This window comes from Camarhynchus parvulus, chromosome 3 (assembly GCF_901933205.1).
Source record: "Camarhynchus parvulus chromosome 3, STF_HiC, whole genome shotgun sequence".
Lineage (NCBI taxonomy): Eukaryota > Metazoa > Chordata > Aves > Passeriformes > Thraupidae > Camarhynchus > Camarhynchus parvulus.
Genome location: NC_044573.1, coordinates 60,761,085 through 60,778,402, shown reverse-complemented (window position 1 = coordinate 60,778,402; position 17,318 = coordinate 60,761,085). Strand labels below are relative to the sequence as shown.

At 39.2% G+C, this 17,318-nt stretch overlaps 1 protein-coding gene across 2 annotated transcripts in view; it reads left to right on the top strand.

Moving 5' to 3' along the window:
- Positions 1-17,318, top strand: part of NCOA7 (nuclear receptor coactivator 7) — a 78,156-nt gene that overhangs the window by 8,337 nt on the left and 52,501 nt on the right. For both annotated transcript variants that reach the window (XM_030944725.1, XM_030944723.1), the window contains exon 2: positions 10,135-10,266. In XM_030944725.1, coding sequence (XP_030800585.1) covers positions 10,214-10,266 — 53 coding nt within the window. In that variant the 5' untranslated portion in view covers positions 10,135-10,213. The remainder of the gene's footprint in view (positions 1-10,134; positions 10,267-17,318) is intronic.

Here is a 17,318-nt window from a genome sequence, read left to right as displayed (position 1 = left end):
CTTCAAAGAGTCACTCTCTAATTAGTAGGTAAATGTGATGTGCTCTGGTGTATAGCGAGGGGAATTCCTTTTGAGAGGGGAGTTTCTGCCCTGCATATAGTGCAGGGTGACTTGGTACAAGGTCAGCAACTGTGTGTAGTGTTTACAGGAATCTGGAGGTGGAGGAAGGAAAAAAGGTAAGATAATAGAAGTTTTCAGGATGTTTCAGAAGGACAAGACAACTAAATAGTCTTGTGTTACACAATGCCCAAGGGGATTTTGCAAGGAAGAAGGAAATAATTAGAAACATTGCTGCTTTTAAAAACAGGATTCAGTCTCTGTAGTGTAAAGAGAGTTTGATTTGTTGTTGATCATTGTAATTTTGATGCACCTTACACTGCCAGCATTGGAACACCTGTGAAGCTGCGTAGGCGTAATACAAGGTCACACTGAACAGACTGCAATAAATTTTGCAGGTTAAGCGATTGAAAAATAAATAGTTAAGGTTTCCAGTGTTAATTTTTTACATTACAAATGTACAGGATTTTGTATTACAATTAAACTGTTCAGTGTTGCTTAATATACAGTGTAAAGCATGTGACACAGTTCAGGTTGCTATGGAAACCTGGCATTTTGGTTCTGTTAACAGTGTTTCAGATAGGAAAAGATTTGCATTGCATTACCGCTAGACTCCTTTCTGCCCCCACTCTTCAGCTTCTTTGCTTGTCGGCTGAGGGGTAGATGATAGAGAAGCAGCGATGACCTGGAATTTGCATGAATCAGGGTCAAAAAAAGAGGTGTTGAGCTGAAACTCAAAAATAACAATTTTACCTTAAAGTAGCTCTTGTGTCTAGTTACTTTTTCGAAGTAATGACGTATTTTAATGCTTATCTTTCACAATGTAATGTCTCTGGGTTGATTTGAGGTTCTTTTTCCAAACACCTGAAAATGATGGAGTACTTTTTAGAGAGACGTTTCCAGTAATTTTCACAGTATGATTATGTATATTGCTGGAAATGTGCTTGATGTAAAAAACTGATAATTTCTAGTGCTTTCTGTTAAACTGATGGATTTGTTCCTCCTGGGTTTCTTGTTGCCTGGTCTTGTCTTGTAAAACATTAGGAGCATGTTAATCAAGTCTCATTGAGTACAATGGAAATATTTAATATAAATCTTTGGACCTAAACTAATTAATAATTGTAAACAGAAGGTGATTAATGGTACCTGTGATTAACAATATAGATATTTGTGCCAAGCATCAAGCCACATCTTTGTGATTTAAGCATCTTCAAACACCAGTCTCTTTCTGCTCTACCTCAGCTTTATTTACATTTCATATAAATGCCTTTCTTGTGTTGGTGAGAAAAGAGCTGAGAAGAGAGCAAGTTTGCTGTGAAGATGAGGTCAGGTGTTTGTCTCTTGTAGTCTGTTTGTCACCCTATGAATGCTGGCACTCATCTCTCCATGTGTGTGCTTGCTAGTGCCCACAGAGCAGAGTCTCTGCTCAGGGAGTCACACTGATGGATTTCTGCCCAAGCTCTCTGCTGCAGGTCTGTCTGAAGTTGAGCTTGTAATTCAGCCGTGTGCAGCAAAGCTTCTGGAAGGGGGTGTGAGCTGGTCTGGTGGGATATAAACTGAAATGCAGATACAGAGCCACTTCTGCTGAGTCTGCTGCAAGTCACTGGTGTGGTAATTTTGGGTGGAGGAGTGTTATCAGACAGCTGAAGTGGGCAAAAGGGAGAAAGGCAAAGGGCAATAATACTTGGAACTGGCAGCTGCTTGCTCCATGGACAGATTCTAACATCTGAAACAAGGGAAAGCCCAAATTCTTTGGCTCAGCATTTTGACTGGTTGGGGTCACCTTAATCACCAAAGGATATTTGCTGTTCATCTGTCTGCTGTGATGCTGCTGTTTTGCCAGTGCAAATCCCACTCTGTGGCCTGTGTAAGCTAATTCATAGAAGCAACTCTGGAGTGTGGCCAGGCCTGCAATGTATGACACTGTGGATCCAGTGGCCTTTAGCAGCATTCTGAGTATGGTAAGAGGGGAATTTAAGAGGACTTGATCATGGCCCTTATAAACCTGGTAGAGAACCTGTAATTCTTTGCATCTGGGTGTGATATGGTTGTTTGTATCTTATCAAAACAGATGTGCAAGGCTTTCTTTGAAATACTAAACAGTTCATTAAATTGGTTGTTATGAGCAAGGAACATGATAGTGTCGACTAACAAAACAGCAAAGTACTGCTAAGGGGATTGCCTAAATGCTAGTTGATGTGTTGAATGTTCACCAGTTTTTTGTATTTTAGAAAACTGCAAGTACTTGGTGTTTTAGATGCTGGGGAGCACATACATGAAAAGTCTTTTGTGTGTATGCCTACATGCTCCAGGCAGAGGTAAGGGAACAGTGATATCCATCTTACCCTCTCTGGGTATGGTAAACTGCATCCTTCTGTGGTTGATGTAATCACAGAGTCACTAAGGTTGGAAAAGACCTCTAAGATCATCAAATCCAGTCTTTGACTGAATCCATATTGTAAGGTGCTATGTGTGCTCATTTTTTGAATACTTCCAGGAATGGTGACTCCTTAGGGAGTCTTCCTTAGGGAGTACAGTCCAATCCTTAACCACTATTCCAGTGAAGAAATATTTCCTAATATCTGTCCTGAATCTCCCCTGGCACAGCTGAAGTCCTTTCCTTGTGTCCTATTCCTAGTGGCCTGGGAGAAGAGGCTGACTGCCACCTCCCCAGCTCTTTCTTTCCAGTAGTTGTAGAGGGCAACACCATGTATACCTCTACAATGTGAGTGTGAAAAGCTGAGAGGTCAGAGGGCTTGGACTTGGTGTTTAATTGAATTGGGGTAGGTTGAAACAGGAGATACAGTAAGATGAAGGTACTAATTATTTTAAAACATCTACAGCAATGTTCTTGTTGACCTAAAAATGAAAATCTTCCCAGGTGGCCTGATTTCCAGCAGCACTGCACTTTACATTTGGAATAGCATAGCACTCTGCCTGTTAATAGTTTATACTGTGTTTTGTAACCAGTTTCTGTCTAGAAGCTGAGTTAAACAGTAAAATGCATTGTTGTGTATGGAAAATGCATCTGGTGATGTTCAGCTGCCAATGAGGGAAGATTAAATCTTGATGTTTTTGTCTTGTGAAAACATGACTGGTGATGTGGAATTCCTGGTAGCACGTGTGCTTCCTCTTACTCTGTGTGAAACATGGCAGCCCGAGTTAGTGGGTTAAAGCCTCTTCCTGAGTAAAACAGAAATAATTTGTCTGGAGAACTCTTGGGAGCTGAATCAGGTTTCAATAACAATATCATCAAGTTCTAACAAATAACAAAACATCAAGTTTTGTTATTCTTATGTTTCTGAATCAGAAATGTTTCTGCTATGTTGTTTGTCATTTATTTTATTTGAACTTTGCTCATGTGGACAGACTGTTGGAAATCCAGTTGGGGCACTGAAGGTGATCTAAGCTTAGCCTCTTCTTACTTCATTAGTAGGGAATGAAAATGCTTGAACTTTTAGTTTACTACACCACTGTAGGGGGAATAATAACCTCCTAAACATTGTACCATGTTCCTCAAGAGCGAGGGTGTTTGTTTTCTTTGCCTGCCTTATCTCCAGATCTTATCTTCACTGTCCTTGAAAGCCCACAGCATGCAAGTAGCCACACTGAATCTCTTTGTTTCTGTCTACCTGGAGACACAGAAATTGTGAATGTTCTGTGTTTGATATGAACGAGAAGTCTAGAAATTGCTTCTGCTTACGCACTTATTTTTCCATTTCTTATTTTTTGTATTTTTATTTTTTGTGTATTTTAAGAGTGCACCCTTGTCACAAGAAACATGGCAGATGGAATACTTCAAAGATGGGAGGCATAAAGAAGGGCTGTTCACCTGAGCAAGGTTGAGTGAACCTCAGGTGGAGTAGCTCTCCTGGTTTAGTTCAGTGTCCTCCAGTTATGTATAATGGACTGGAACTTCTTTATACAGTTTGTTAGTGTTTTAGAATTAACAGTACACTATGCATCATAACTGTAATGTAACTATATAATTGTATTAAAATAATTCCATATTTCAGATAGCTTTAGAGTAAACATTCTTTTGCCCATTGTATTGAATGTATTAAGTTAGTGCTGTGTTTTATTTCCTTCTGAAAGCTTCCAATCTCACTTTTTCCTAGGTCATTCTGCCTATAGAAAAGACTAAAATAAATTGTAGCTTACTCTCCTCTTTTCTGGCTGTGTATTTCTGTTATGTTTCATCTTGAGATGGTATAGTGTTTATACAGAAACTTGTACCTTTTTTATTACACCAAGTAAGATATAGTAGTAGAACCTAAAAACAGTAGAACTCAACCTGTTTAGTCCAATCAGTGAGGCTTTAATGAAGTGCTGCAACATTTAGCATTTCTCATAAAGTGCAAGTGTGCATTCACTTTCCTGGTTTTAAAAATAGGACGTCTATGGAAATGAATGCAAGAGTTATTATTAGTGTTTTGGCTTGTGAAGCTTAATAATAGGCATTTATATGACCAGTAGCAAATTAAAACGTCTCCTCTTCCATGTTAAACTGTTTCTGTTGCCTTATGTTTAAAAGTGGTGTGTGTTTTTATTTACTTGCATCTGCACAGTGCTCTGGTAACTGCTTTGGGCTCATCAGAAGCACAACTAGCAACCCCCAAGGGTTCAATTTCAGATCTAATACACTGAAACTCCTTCCCTTCTATCTGTGATTTGTTCTACAATTTCTTACTCTTCCAACTTGAGAGATATTTTTAATATTACTCTTGATGATATGCTCTTGAAAACATATATTTTCTGATTTTTTGTCTTAGTAGTGGCTTATTGGTGTAACCCTTGTCATCTCTCATGCTGTATCTTTTAGGGGTCAGAATTGGCACATGTGCTCAGAAGACTTGTTAGTCATAAGAAGGCACTGTTGCAGAGTTGCAGACCTAAGCCAGATCATTAGTAATGCTTGGTGTCTGAATAGGACCAGTTTTCAATGTTGGTATTACAGCAGGTGAAGCAGGTGATAGGAAGCGTGCACTGCTGTGAACAGATGTGTGTGGTGTTTGTAATCTCAGGGGCAGAGGTATAATAGGGAAGCAAAAATAAAAAGTAACTGTTGTGTGGGACACTGTGCCAGAGAGCAGATGAGAGCTACGTGGTGTGTCTGGGCAGCATCCTGTTCCCTCAGCACAGTGGGGTCTCCCTGTTACATCCTTGCTGTGGCCACGTCTGCTTGGCTGTCTCACTGGGAGTCTTGTACCTTCATCTGCTCTGCCTTCCCAACTGGAAAATCTGTGTGTAGACTGTAGACCTTCCCTGCTTGTTGTTCACAGTGTGATTGTTGTCACTGTCTCTTGCATTATGAGGGTCCTGCTAAGTTATGGAATACACTACCCTTGACTTGGTTTTCCTGAAGCCAATTAATTGCTTTTTTTACATACTTGCTCCTTGCTGAAGGAGCTGAATGAGCCTGGATCCTCAGAGGAGTTAGAGTTAGGCTTTTTATTTTCTTTTGTGGATCTGAGCTATGATACTTATGTATATGCCCACAAAGCCAGATAAAACCAAGACTGTGCTATTGGTATTTGAAGTTAGTCAGTTTAAATTTCACCGAAAATAATAACTATCTCCTTGTCAAAGTAATCTCCTCCCATGATCTCGTTGTTAAGGCTGGATTAAAGCTACTGGGAGGGCACTTGCATACGTTGCTCTTCTGCTCTCATTTGAGCATGCGGAGGTAATTCTCACAGTTCAGCTCCCCATTTGCAAAGCAGGGAATTACATAATTTTCCTACCTCATGAGAGGTTGAGAGATACTGACTCTACAGGATCATGAAAAATATGTCTAGATAATCTCATGATCTTGAATGTTTCTTTTTCTGCGTATGTTTTTCCAGGACTTGCAGTGGGCACAGATGGCCAGAGAAAAGCTATCAAGTCCACTGAGCGTTCTAAAAATAATCAGATGCTTCATTGGCTTCTGCATTGCTGTGCTGTTGGATGTACTTTAGTTCACATGCACAGTTTTGGATAGTAATGCCCACAACTAAAGGATTGCTTGTTGATGCTTTAGGGCAGCAGGCAGGATTTCTGAGTGCTTACTCCTGAGCACAGCAAGCAGGACTTTTTCTTGTTTCATGAAAATGTGAACTACTTAAACTGGAAGTAGCAAGGTACATTATTCTTCATGCATAAGAAGGGAAGGAAAAGCGAGAAAAAAAATTTTGAAAAATTGGTAAATTTATCAGTCTTTAAGGGTGCCCTGTTCACACACTACGTTATTTTTAATTTTTTGTTCCCTTTTTTTATCCCTGCACTTAGAGCATCTTTTGCTGCTACTTTGAATGTACCAGTGCAAGAGGCTGCTGTCCTGCAGTGCCAGGTTGCAGGGAGGACAGGAGGACCTGGGAGCAGTTTCTCGAGGTCTTGAGAGTGTGGTGACAGTAGAAGTGGTGTGGATATCCATGGTCAGGGGTTCAGTCTGTTCCTGTGATTATAACATTAAAAATTTTTTTTTTTTTGGCCTTGTTGGAGCATTCTCATTCTAATTACAAATTTTCAGTAAACTCCCCAGAACTCCCTGGCAGCAACACTAGAGAGACACAGCAAGTATCTAGAAATGAGTAAATAGAAATAAAATATTCAGAGCAGTAGGGCTGAATTAGGGAAGAACAGTGTATGTTTATGTATTTTGTTCTTTTCTTTATATAATTATCAGGTGCTGACACTGGCTAAATTTGGAGAGTGGCAAATTTTTAACAGGCTCCTTACTGAAATGCATTGTTTGGTTTGCCTTGAAAATGCCTAATTAAAGAATTAGCACTGCTGTAAACATATAATAGAAGATTTTCACAGTCTGCTTCTGTTTAGGGTGTAGTAAAGGTTAAACTGAGCCTGAAATTTATATAAAATCAGCTTTGTCATCCTTTGAGTTTGGACTGAACTCATGATATATGAGTAAGTTGTCTGTTTCTCAGCATATAAATATCCCCAAATATGTACATTTTTAATAGTTTGCTGATTCAGTATTCATCTGTACCAGAAAGGAGCTGCCAGGAAACCAAGATTCATTTGAATCATATAGCCTTAATGACATGTTAAGCAGGTGATAAAGAATACCTTGAATTTTTTTTTTCTTGTAAAATATCAAAGGACAAATTGGGGAGAAGTGTGGAGTAGGTTTGCCTTTTTTGATGTAACTTTAAATTGTCAGTGACATCTTGTAAAGTAAATGTGACTTTTGTGCTGTAACTGCTTAAAAAACTAAAATTGAAAAGGACCTCTCAGAAATACTGAATACTAGTGTTCTGTAGCATTTACTGCAGGCTGTGCTTTCCTCCTAGCTGTCAGGTTTTCTCTTTGTTTTTTTCCTTTAAGGCAACTAGTGCAAAATTCCCAACAACACAGGTAAACTCAGAAGTTAAGAACTCAGCATTCCTGATCAGTTTGCTATTACTAGTACTATGTTTTCAAAGTATAATTTTCAGACTTTAATATGCCTTTTGAGAACAACACTGTTGTTTCTTCTAAGAAGGTAAACTAAGTAAGTTTTAGGTCAACAGAGTGGGATCTGACAATGAATTATGCTATTCTAAAAATTTACTTTAATTGGTGACTGGATATTGTATTACTGAGTATTTTTATTAGTGAAAGAAAAAAAATGCCTGAATGCCTTTGCTGTGTCTGGTCTGTGGATAACATTCCAATTTTCTGAGTGCCCATCTGTTATGAATACGATTATTTAACTTTTTTGAATTCTTGATTTATTCCTCCTCACCATGTGAAAGGACTTGGAGTTGAATTTATTTGATATAAGAACAGGCTTCATACCCATGTTGGCTGGCTTTGTTTAGCACTGATGGAAGCAAACAGCAAAGCTCACACGTGGGGGGCTGAGCAGTGCCTCACTGGTTCGGTGCTGGCAGCTCCTGCAGCAACTGTGGTTAGGTCCAGGCTTAACCTCCTCTCTCCTTTTTTGTGCCCCTTTTTGCTGAAGCAGGGGGTGGCTGCTCTGGCCCTGGGCCTGGCAGGGCTGTGGGCAGGCAGGGGTTTCTCCTCCTGGCTCCCTGGGCAGTTGTGCTCTCTTGGTTTGCCAGCTGGGCAGTGACTTCCCTGGCTGGGGTTGTTAGATCATGGGAGAGGAAGAGAATGAATGGAAAGAACATACCACTGACCCTTGCATGGGATTGGGCAGTGAGGACAGGTCCCTCTTGCCTCTGTTCATCCCAGCTGATCTTGTTTCAGTGAGGTGAAGGACTCTTCCCTCTTCTCATTCCCATGGGTCCTGCTGTACTTGTGGTCATGGGTTTAACACTATATTGATGCTTTGGGGTTATTTGCTAGTTCTTGGTGTCAGTGTGGGACTCAGCTCTGGCCTGTCAGTGCCCTCATGGCACATCACAGTGTAGTGAAGGCAAAGCATGTGAAGGGGGAAAAGTGGTTCCTCTTTCTTTGAACTCTTCTTGTAATTCACTGTAGAGATTGTAGTTGTACACTTTGGAAGACTTACTGTAACTAAAGGCAGTGCTAATGAAGCCACCAGTTCTGATCCTCTGAAGATCCAAGAACCTTCCCCAGCAGGGAAGATAGAGATGCATCAGAATTCTCAGGAGGTATGTGGTGTCTTCATACAGGCTGAACATCTGAGCAGGCCAGTTTGTTCTAATGCTGCTGTTATGCTTCTGCCATATAGGTTTAGGTGTCCAGCTGTGTCCTGCATCATGTGTTACCTTGCAGAGATAAAATAGTATTCTCTTCACAAAGCTAAAGATGTCAAGTATTGGCCATTTAAAGAGTACCCGTTACTGTAAGACTACCTGATGTGTAAAAATGAGAGCAATTTGATTCTTTCTGATGCACTGGATGAATTCAAAACTAATGAGTTTAGAAAAAGTGCGTTTTGAAGCAATGGGCTTCATATGCTGTAGACTAATCATCCATCAATAAGGAGAGAAAATTGTGCAAGTATTTCTAGCATGATTTGTTCTTGGGCTTTTCAAGTAGATTAGTCTGTCTTTGCTGCATCATCTCTTTTGTTGACATCTGGCAGTTTGTAGCTTGTGATCTTTTAATGTAGGGGAAAATAATGGAAACTGATTAGGTCCCAGAGGATTTTTTCTTCTTTTGCTATGAATCATAATTTATGTGGCTTCTATTTCTTTGTTATACAGCCCATTAAACTGAAATGTTTAGTAGCAACTTCTGGTTTGAGTTTGTTCTGAAATACTGATAAAAAACGCTAAAGTTAACTAACTTTGTGCGTGTGCACAAGCCATCAGGGTAGGTTAAACATATGTTGAGGAGAGGAAAATGATAAAACATCTTGGCAGGGATCTTGGACAGCAGTTTATGTGGCATGTTGTTAATTACAGTAATTATAAAGCAGTTTGGAAATTCTCAGCTTCTGTTTCCCAAGGACCTTGGTACAGTATTCCACCAAGAGGTGGTGTTTTTCATGTCAAAAAACAGTGCTATTGGTCTCCTTTTTTTTTTTTTTTTAACTTCTCAGATAACCTTCCCTAGTCCTATCTATTTCAAGGTGATTACATTTCATTGGGAGAGCCAGAGGTCCATCTTGTTTCTCTCTGTATGGTTGTTTGAGCTTGTATATTGGTCACAAATACAAAGGCAAACGTAGTACAGAATGTAGATAATTCTTATTCTTTTACATTGTTTTTAAAACTTTCAGATCTCTCACAGTCTTATAGTATTTTTAGTAATTTAAAATTTAAATTCAAATTAAGCATTGTGTGTCTTACTGGTTATTCTGTTTGTACTATCTTTTTCCAAATTTCTCTTGATCTGCCTGTCTAGGAAACACATGAAACCTGGAAGATTTTTTTTTGTATAAACTTGAAAGTAGTTTAATGTTTCTGGAGTTTTAAAACTTGATGCTGCCCTTTGAGTTACCTGCTTTGCAAAATGTCTCTTCCACTGCTGAGAAACTGGCCTGAGTGCATTTATTGGTTTGTCTCATTGTATACTTAATGGGCACTTCATGGCAAACACTGGTTAAAGTTTTACTTTGCTGTGTCACTGGGTCGGTTGTATTTCCACAACTTGTTGAGTTTGGTAGGTGTTGTTGACATGTTGATTTATGAACTTCCTGTTTTTAACTGTTACATACAGGAGACTCTGCCTGGTTATGAGGTGCTGAGGGGAAAAAGAGCATCACACTTGGCTGCTCACCTTGCCCATTGCACTGTACATGATGGAGACCAAGGAGGAGAAGAAGGAACGGCGACAAGGCTATTTCGCTCGGTAAGCTCATGGGGCTTGTTTCAGTGTTGATTGAAATGCAGAACTCCTTGTTCTGCCTTTTTGACAAGGCTTTGTGATTTTTCATGTATGTGTAAAAATGAAACCCGTGCTGCAGTATGTATCCAGAAAGTGCTTTCCTTGCTGTATCCCTCATGTTTAAGTGGAGACTTTTTTCCTTTGAGTAGTAGAGGATACTTGAATTATAATTCTAATTTGTAATATTAAAGGCATTCTTGGCTATTCAGTTGCAAATTGCACTGTATTTGAGATTCTGGCATCAAGTTCCTGGACAGTGTTGATGAAACCAAGCCTATCTGAAACATATGTGTGTCTAAACCTGAAGTTTGTTTTCACATAAAGCACAGATTAAGTAGTATTATCTCATTGGGTAAGGCTAGCTAAGAAAGAGTAAGCTTTCTAAACCATATCATCTTTATAAATAAAAGCAATGTTTTTTCAATAATTTTTATCATTTTGGTGATTTTTAAGAATGATTGGTGATTTTTAAGAATGATTGGTGATTTTTAAGAAATAAATGACATTGCTTTCCTAATAACGTGTCTTTGTTAATTTAGCAAGTCTCTGATCATCTCTGAGCTCTGATGTACAAGAAGAACCAAAGCTCACTTACTCTTGTGAAGGGATAGGAAATAGGTTTAAAAAAATATCTTTGCGTCAAAGATGTTTTCTGTTTTGTTGAAGAGGAGAATTGTATCCTGTCTCCACTCAGTACTAAATAACTGCAGCCTCAGTGCATTGCAGACTAGATCTAGAGACATGCCTGTCACAACATTTGGAAGTAGTGTTGGAAGAAGTTGCTGCTGCTTTATTGCTATTCAGGTTCTATGTAATGGTGGCTAAAGACTGGAGGAAGTTTTGGTCATGTGTTAATGTCTGGTGACTTGCTTTCTATTTGGAGAGATGCAGTTATGCTGATGTTGGCAGAATGTTACAGTTTGGGATTCTGAGAAGGGGAAATGGATAGTGGCACCTAAAACAGAGGAGGCATTATGAAAGATAAAGCAGAAGTAGTTAAAGGGATTTTACTAAAGGACAAGAAATTTTCTGTTATAGAAGACTCAGGCTTTGAGATGGATGTCTGAGTAAGATACTTTAGTGTTGAGGATGTTTTGTGTTCTTTCTAAGTGCTGTCTGCTAAACAAGTGGAAATCCCCACGAGGCTTTCAGGAAAGTCCTTGACAATTATATTTAATCTACTTTCCTCTGTCATCTTGTGAGTGTTCTCTTTTAAAAATTCACAGAGGCAGCATGTCTTGTATGGGCATAGGACATTGAGCAAGGTTCAAAAGGATGGGGAATCAATTCGTAGTATTAGCACTTAGCTGCTGTGTAACTTTGGGGACATTACCTCTTTCCCTCCCAGCTTGCATCTTTTTTCTTTATATAGGTTGCAGGTCTTGGCTCTTCAATCATCAGAGAAGATTAGAGACTTGCTAAATTAACAAAGACAGGTTATTAGGAAAGCAGCATCACTTATTTCTTAAAAATCACCAATCATAAATTCCAAACTATAAAAATGATTGAAAAAGCGTTTATTTTATTTACAAAGATGGTATGGTTTAGCCAACTTACTCTTTCTTAGCTAGCTAGGGGTGGTGCTCAATGTCGGAGTGGTTGTGCTTGCAATTCTTGGAAGGAAAGCTTAAGAATCCCAAAATATATGCAGACAAACCAGCTCCTCAATTGCAAGATCAAGATGAACATGAAATTGTCTGCATCTCTGTCCCCAAATTTAGCATTGTTTACACATTTGGCCTTTAAAATATTTGAAATTGCTCTGTTGAAGACACCCACTCAGCCATCATATTTTTCTACTACAGATACAGTGCCTCAGTTTTCCCAGGTCTTCCCTCCTCCCTGCGGCAAGTGAAACTGAAATAAAACTTTCTCCATCCATTTTTGCTTCTTACCAAATGCAATTTTATCCACTGTGTTTTGTGGTAAAGGGCTTATTTTTTGCCTTGGTTGTCAGGAAACAAAAAAGGTTTTTTTTTTTTCAAACAAAATATAAATGTCTTCAAAACTTTTTAAAGAGTGTTTTAGATTCCATGTGTAGATAAAATGTTATGGCTCGTGGGAGTTTAACAGGCAAGAAGTGAAAGTGTAAGAGTAACATGAGCATAAATTTCTCTTATGCAATAGGTCCTTATTTATCTACTACTCCTACTTAACTTAACAACACAGAATAGTCTTTTTCTTGCCTTTTTTTCCCAATCATGTTTTTAGGCATTTCTGTTGCCTTCTGTGTACTGGCTCCCAAATGGACCAGGATCTGTGCTGGTATTCAGCAAGTCCAAAAACAGATAGCACAGAGTAATGGGTGTACAGTGGCACATCTCTGTGTATTAACTCCACTGTGGCATTTGGTGCTTTTTATTGTGATGCTGTGCCCTGGAACACAGATAAAACCTCCTATTTCCCTCTGCCTGTGCACCTTCCCTCTCACAGAATGTAGAGCCTGTTTTCCCTTGGCCATGTAGGCTTGAGTTCAGGGGTACCTCACCTCATAAAATGAATAGCCATTAAATTTGTAACTTACTTTAGAAAGAAACTATCAGAATGAGTGTTGTGTATCACATGGAAAGAATTGCCTTGGATATAAATTGATAGTCTGGAAGGTTGAATGTACGGCTTGAAAGTGGAATTGTTTTGCATGTGCTGCTGTGTTCTGCTGGATATATTCTGCAGGTGCTATTATGTGATACTGCATATCTTTGGACAAGCAGTTAAAGGATATGAGAAATCATAAGGGAAGAGTTTGAGTAGTTTTTTGGAAGAATGAGAAAAGGAGCTCTTTCAGGTTCAGATTTTCTGGGTCTCAGCATTCATCACAGCAAATTGCTGAGCATTTTTCATGCTTTGTACAATCCTATGTTAAGTAGCTGTCTCCTACTGTCTTAGGGAAAAGAAATAAGTGTACTTTATATGAAAAAATGCTGCTTTTCAACAAGTTGACCAAAATACTTACATTAATTTTATTAATTGTTATGTCTTCAACTTGTGGTGACTTAATCTGAACAATCTGTGTGGAGATGAACTGCAAAAACCATACTTATGTTCAATGATTTCTTAATAGTTTCCAGGGGAATTATGAATTTTAGTTTTCAGTTTCTATTTGGTCACCACTGAGAGCTGTATGTCTGAAGCCAAAAATTAAGCACTTGTATTAGGGAAAATATTCTCACTGGGATTTGGGTGCCTTTGTGCTTATTGAGTTTACATTGGTCTTGCTACCATCATTCTGTTGAGAAAACCATATAAATGTCTAGGACATGCTCTAAAGGCCATCCCAGTAGGCAGAGACTCCCTTTAGCTCCAGGTTTTTAATACTTTTTTAGAACCTGAAGCCAGTTGTATAGCTTGATGCTCACCTCTTCTTTCCTTATGATGCCAATATCTAAGGGAAATAAAGGAATTCACAGCATGTTTTAAGTTGATTTAGGTTCTTGACTTAGATACCTAAATTTACATCCATACCAGATGAAGGTTTGTACATTAAACCCAAGATTTAAAAAAGATAAATGTGTTTACTGCAGTTGTTGTTTACTTGTTACCAGCTCAAAGTTACAGCTTTTTTCCCCCTACCAATTATTTTTAATCCTTAAAAATAGATAAAACCATACAACAAATGGTGTTCAGATTTTCTGTCCCATAGCTGGTTATGACGTAACCATAGCTTTCCTTTTAAGTATTCACAACAATTCCAACAGTAGGAATCATTGATACATAGCTACTGAGCTGTTAGCAGCTAGATTCTGGAAAGCTTAGCTGGGGAAGGCATTATATGTACTTGTTATGTTGTTGTTTTTCCCTGATCCTTGCTCTTGGCAACTGTTGGAGGCAGGATGTTGGCTTTCACAGACCCTTGGTCTGACAGGCTGTGGTCACTCCCTTGGTCAGTCTTTTGCATATTGCAAGCTGTCAGATTTGTAATCATCTCATTTGGACTTTTCCTGCCTTCTGTTTTATTCCCATATTCAGTAATTGTGCACTTCATATTTTGTATTCCTGTGGCTCTTAAGGCACAGTAGGATGATGAAATAAAAATGCACAGAGGGACTGTGTGGAAAAAGGGCATCAGTGGTGGCTGGGACCTAGAGGAAAACCTAGATAAGACATATATGCCCAAAGTTACTTCCTTGAGGGCATCTCATGTATGTGAGATATTTTCATAAGTTTTTCTCTTAGGTGTGGTTCTTGTTAGCCAGACTCATAAATATCTATGTAATAGACTTCAAGTATTGGCTGCTTCTCAGCTCACTATTCCTCCAGCAGTTGCCTCCTTGCAATTGTTCTAATTCTCCTGAGCCAATGTTGTTGATGTTTATTCAGGTTTCCTGTAGCACCCATATTTTATTTTTTGCTTTTAGGAGGAAAAGTTTTCCACACATTGTTTTTAAACCATCATGGAGGTTTATCTTGGGTGTGAAGAATAGTCAAGCCAAGATCCTGGAGATGCTTAAATATTTTTTAAATGGCTGTAGGAAATAATACATCATTTCAGTTCATCTGTACAATGAAAATATCTTGACTCTGCTTCCAGATATATAAACATTACCTCATAATTGAGTTACTGAAACTGAATAACAGTTTTGCATTTTATTCATATTGTTTCAGGCAATATCACGTATGCCTGAGACATTCTCTTTTGTAAAACAAGACTGAATATATCACTACTTCAGATTTATGGGGTGCAATGGTTGTTATTTGCTCTGCTATTTAGGGTGTGGGTGTGGGTGTGGGTGTGTGCAGGATAGTTGATTTTTCATGGTGGATAGCTGAAAAAAAACCATAAAATATTTTCTGAAACATACAGTGCTATGATTTACCTGCCAGGTACTTATGCTTGAATGGTTTCAGTTTTTTTAGCAAACCTTCTGTCTTCTGTGCTGCCCTTTGCAATGTCATAGTGTAAGATGTTGAAAAATGTCTAGAATTTGACAGCATCCCTGGGACCTGTTGAATGGAGCTTTGGGAGGTTGGCCAGGTCCTTCAGATGCTTGAGAGATACTTGCTAGTCATTGATTAGAAACTTTTTAGTGTATATATATATATAAATAAAGTTTTCTTTTTCTCATAGGTATGAATCTGGAGAATGAGAGTTGGGAGGGAAATTGAACCTACTTTTTCTGAAGTGTTGTCTGGGAAAAGTTGAACAGCTGTTTATCTTGGGAACTGTTTCCTCATCTCACATTGGAGTTGCTTTCTGGATTCCGAGGTTTCTGTGTTAGCAGTCTTGTAATTCTGTGGTGCAGGACAGAATTCAGCAAAAGAGCATGAATCACCATTTTCTGTTTAGTCTTTAAATCACAGAATTATTCCCAATGTGAGTGCTTCCTCTGGAAAACAAACAAGATAGTGGTTTCTGTAGTCTTGGTTCTTTCCAGTGCTTTCATCCTCAAGAGTAGTGGAGTCATTTAGGATCGAAGAAGAATTTTGTTACTGGTAACAGAATTAGTGAAAGTATTTAATGGGGCCCTGAGGCTTTCCTCAGGCTTCTTTAAAACTTTCCAGTACCAGAAATACTGTTTGTGGAGATACAAAGCTTGTGTAAGACAGGAAGCGTGGTTAACCTCCTCACCCATTCACTTCCCCCTGCATGTGAAGTGAGACTTGGGTAACAGTGTGGCCTCTGAAGGAAGAGGCTTTTTTTAGGACAGAGAAGAAAGGTGGAGTTTTGTATTTTTCTTGATTTCTTTGGGAGAAGACTAGGCAGAGAAGAGAGTTTAGTTAATCTCCAAATGTACTGTGTCACACCAGTAATATCACAATTTTTCACCTTTCAAGATTCTTTTAAGGTGGGATTGTTAGACAGAAGCGTGCAGTGACCTTAAATTTGCTTTTCACAAAGGGACCTTTGAGTGTCCCTTATCAGCCTTCAGAAAGAAACTTATTTAGCCTTCTTTATAGAACACAAATAGTTACACAATGGGCCTTTTGATGTAGACATCTGTGCAGTTTGGATAACAGTGGCTATTAACATAGTTGTAATGTAATTTGTCTTCCTCTACTTCCCTTCTCTGCAGCCTACAGCTGGGAATGCCAGGCACTGAGGGCTGTGCTGGACATTCCTGGTGGGCCATGCCATTTACATTTTGCTCTTGGAGAGATTTAAAGACGTTTCTTAAAAATGATGAAATTTGTCGGCTTCACAGGGTGGCTTTCTGGATAGGGGAGATGCAGACTTTTACTGTATCTGATATCATTACATTTTTAAATTGCACTGTTTCTGTAGTGTCTGTAGATATGGTCTTGTCCTTTCAGCCTCCCAGGTGTTCTCTTCTGTTCTTAGGCACTTGATGTATCTACTGCATAAAATTCTGCTTAACCCCAGTGAACTGTTTTAAAATTAAGTCCAGCTTAAACACTGGTGGAAAGGTAGCATAATACTTGGCAGAAGTGTGGTTGCATGGTGGATTTTGAAGTGGTGCTGTATAAGATGCTACTGAAAGGAGGTGGTTGCACTCAGCCTTCTGGTTTTGCCATGTCTCTTATGGATGACAGAGCTGCCATCACTGAGCTGCCCCAGCATGACGGCACCTTCCAGAAGCTGCCACCTAAGGAGATGCCTGATGGTACTGACTTTTTAGTGGTGCTGTTAATCACCTTCTGCTCATGCTCTGAGAAGTAGCAACTGTCTTAGCTCCTTTTGGCAGCAGTCCTGGTCAGCTCTCCTGTGCTTTGTACCACAGGTAGTAGGGAGTGGGCTGTACAGTATTTTGAGAAGGAGAACAGTTGGCGTTGTGAGCTATGTTAGAGTTTGCTGGATTGAGGAAAACACGGGTTGATAAGAAGATAGACGTGCACCCTCAGGGAAGGTGTTTCTGGCTCACAAATACAATTGCCTGCCTTTGTATCTGCCATCATTTGAGGCTTTTGCCTGTATGGTTTTGCCATGTGCCATGCTACATTGTATAGTCTATTTCTGCTAAGGGTGCTGCATGTTTAAGGGGAAAGGTATGAATGATACCTGCAGGAACATGCTTTTGGAAAGGGGCAGTTTCCCCCCTCTGTCTGAGACTGGAAAGCAC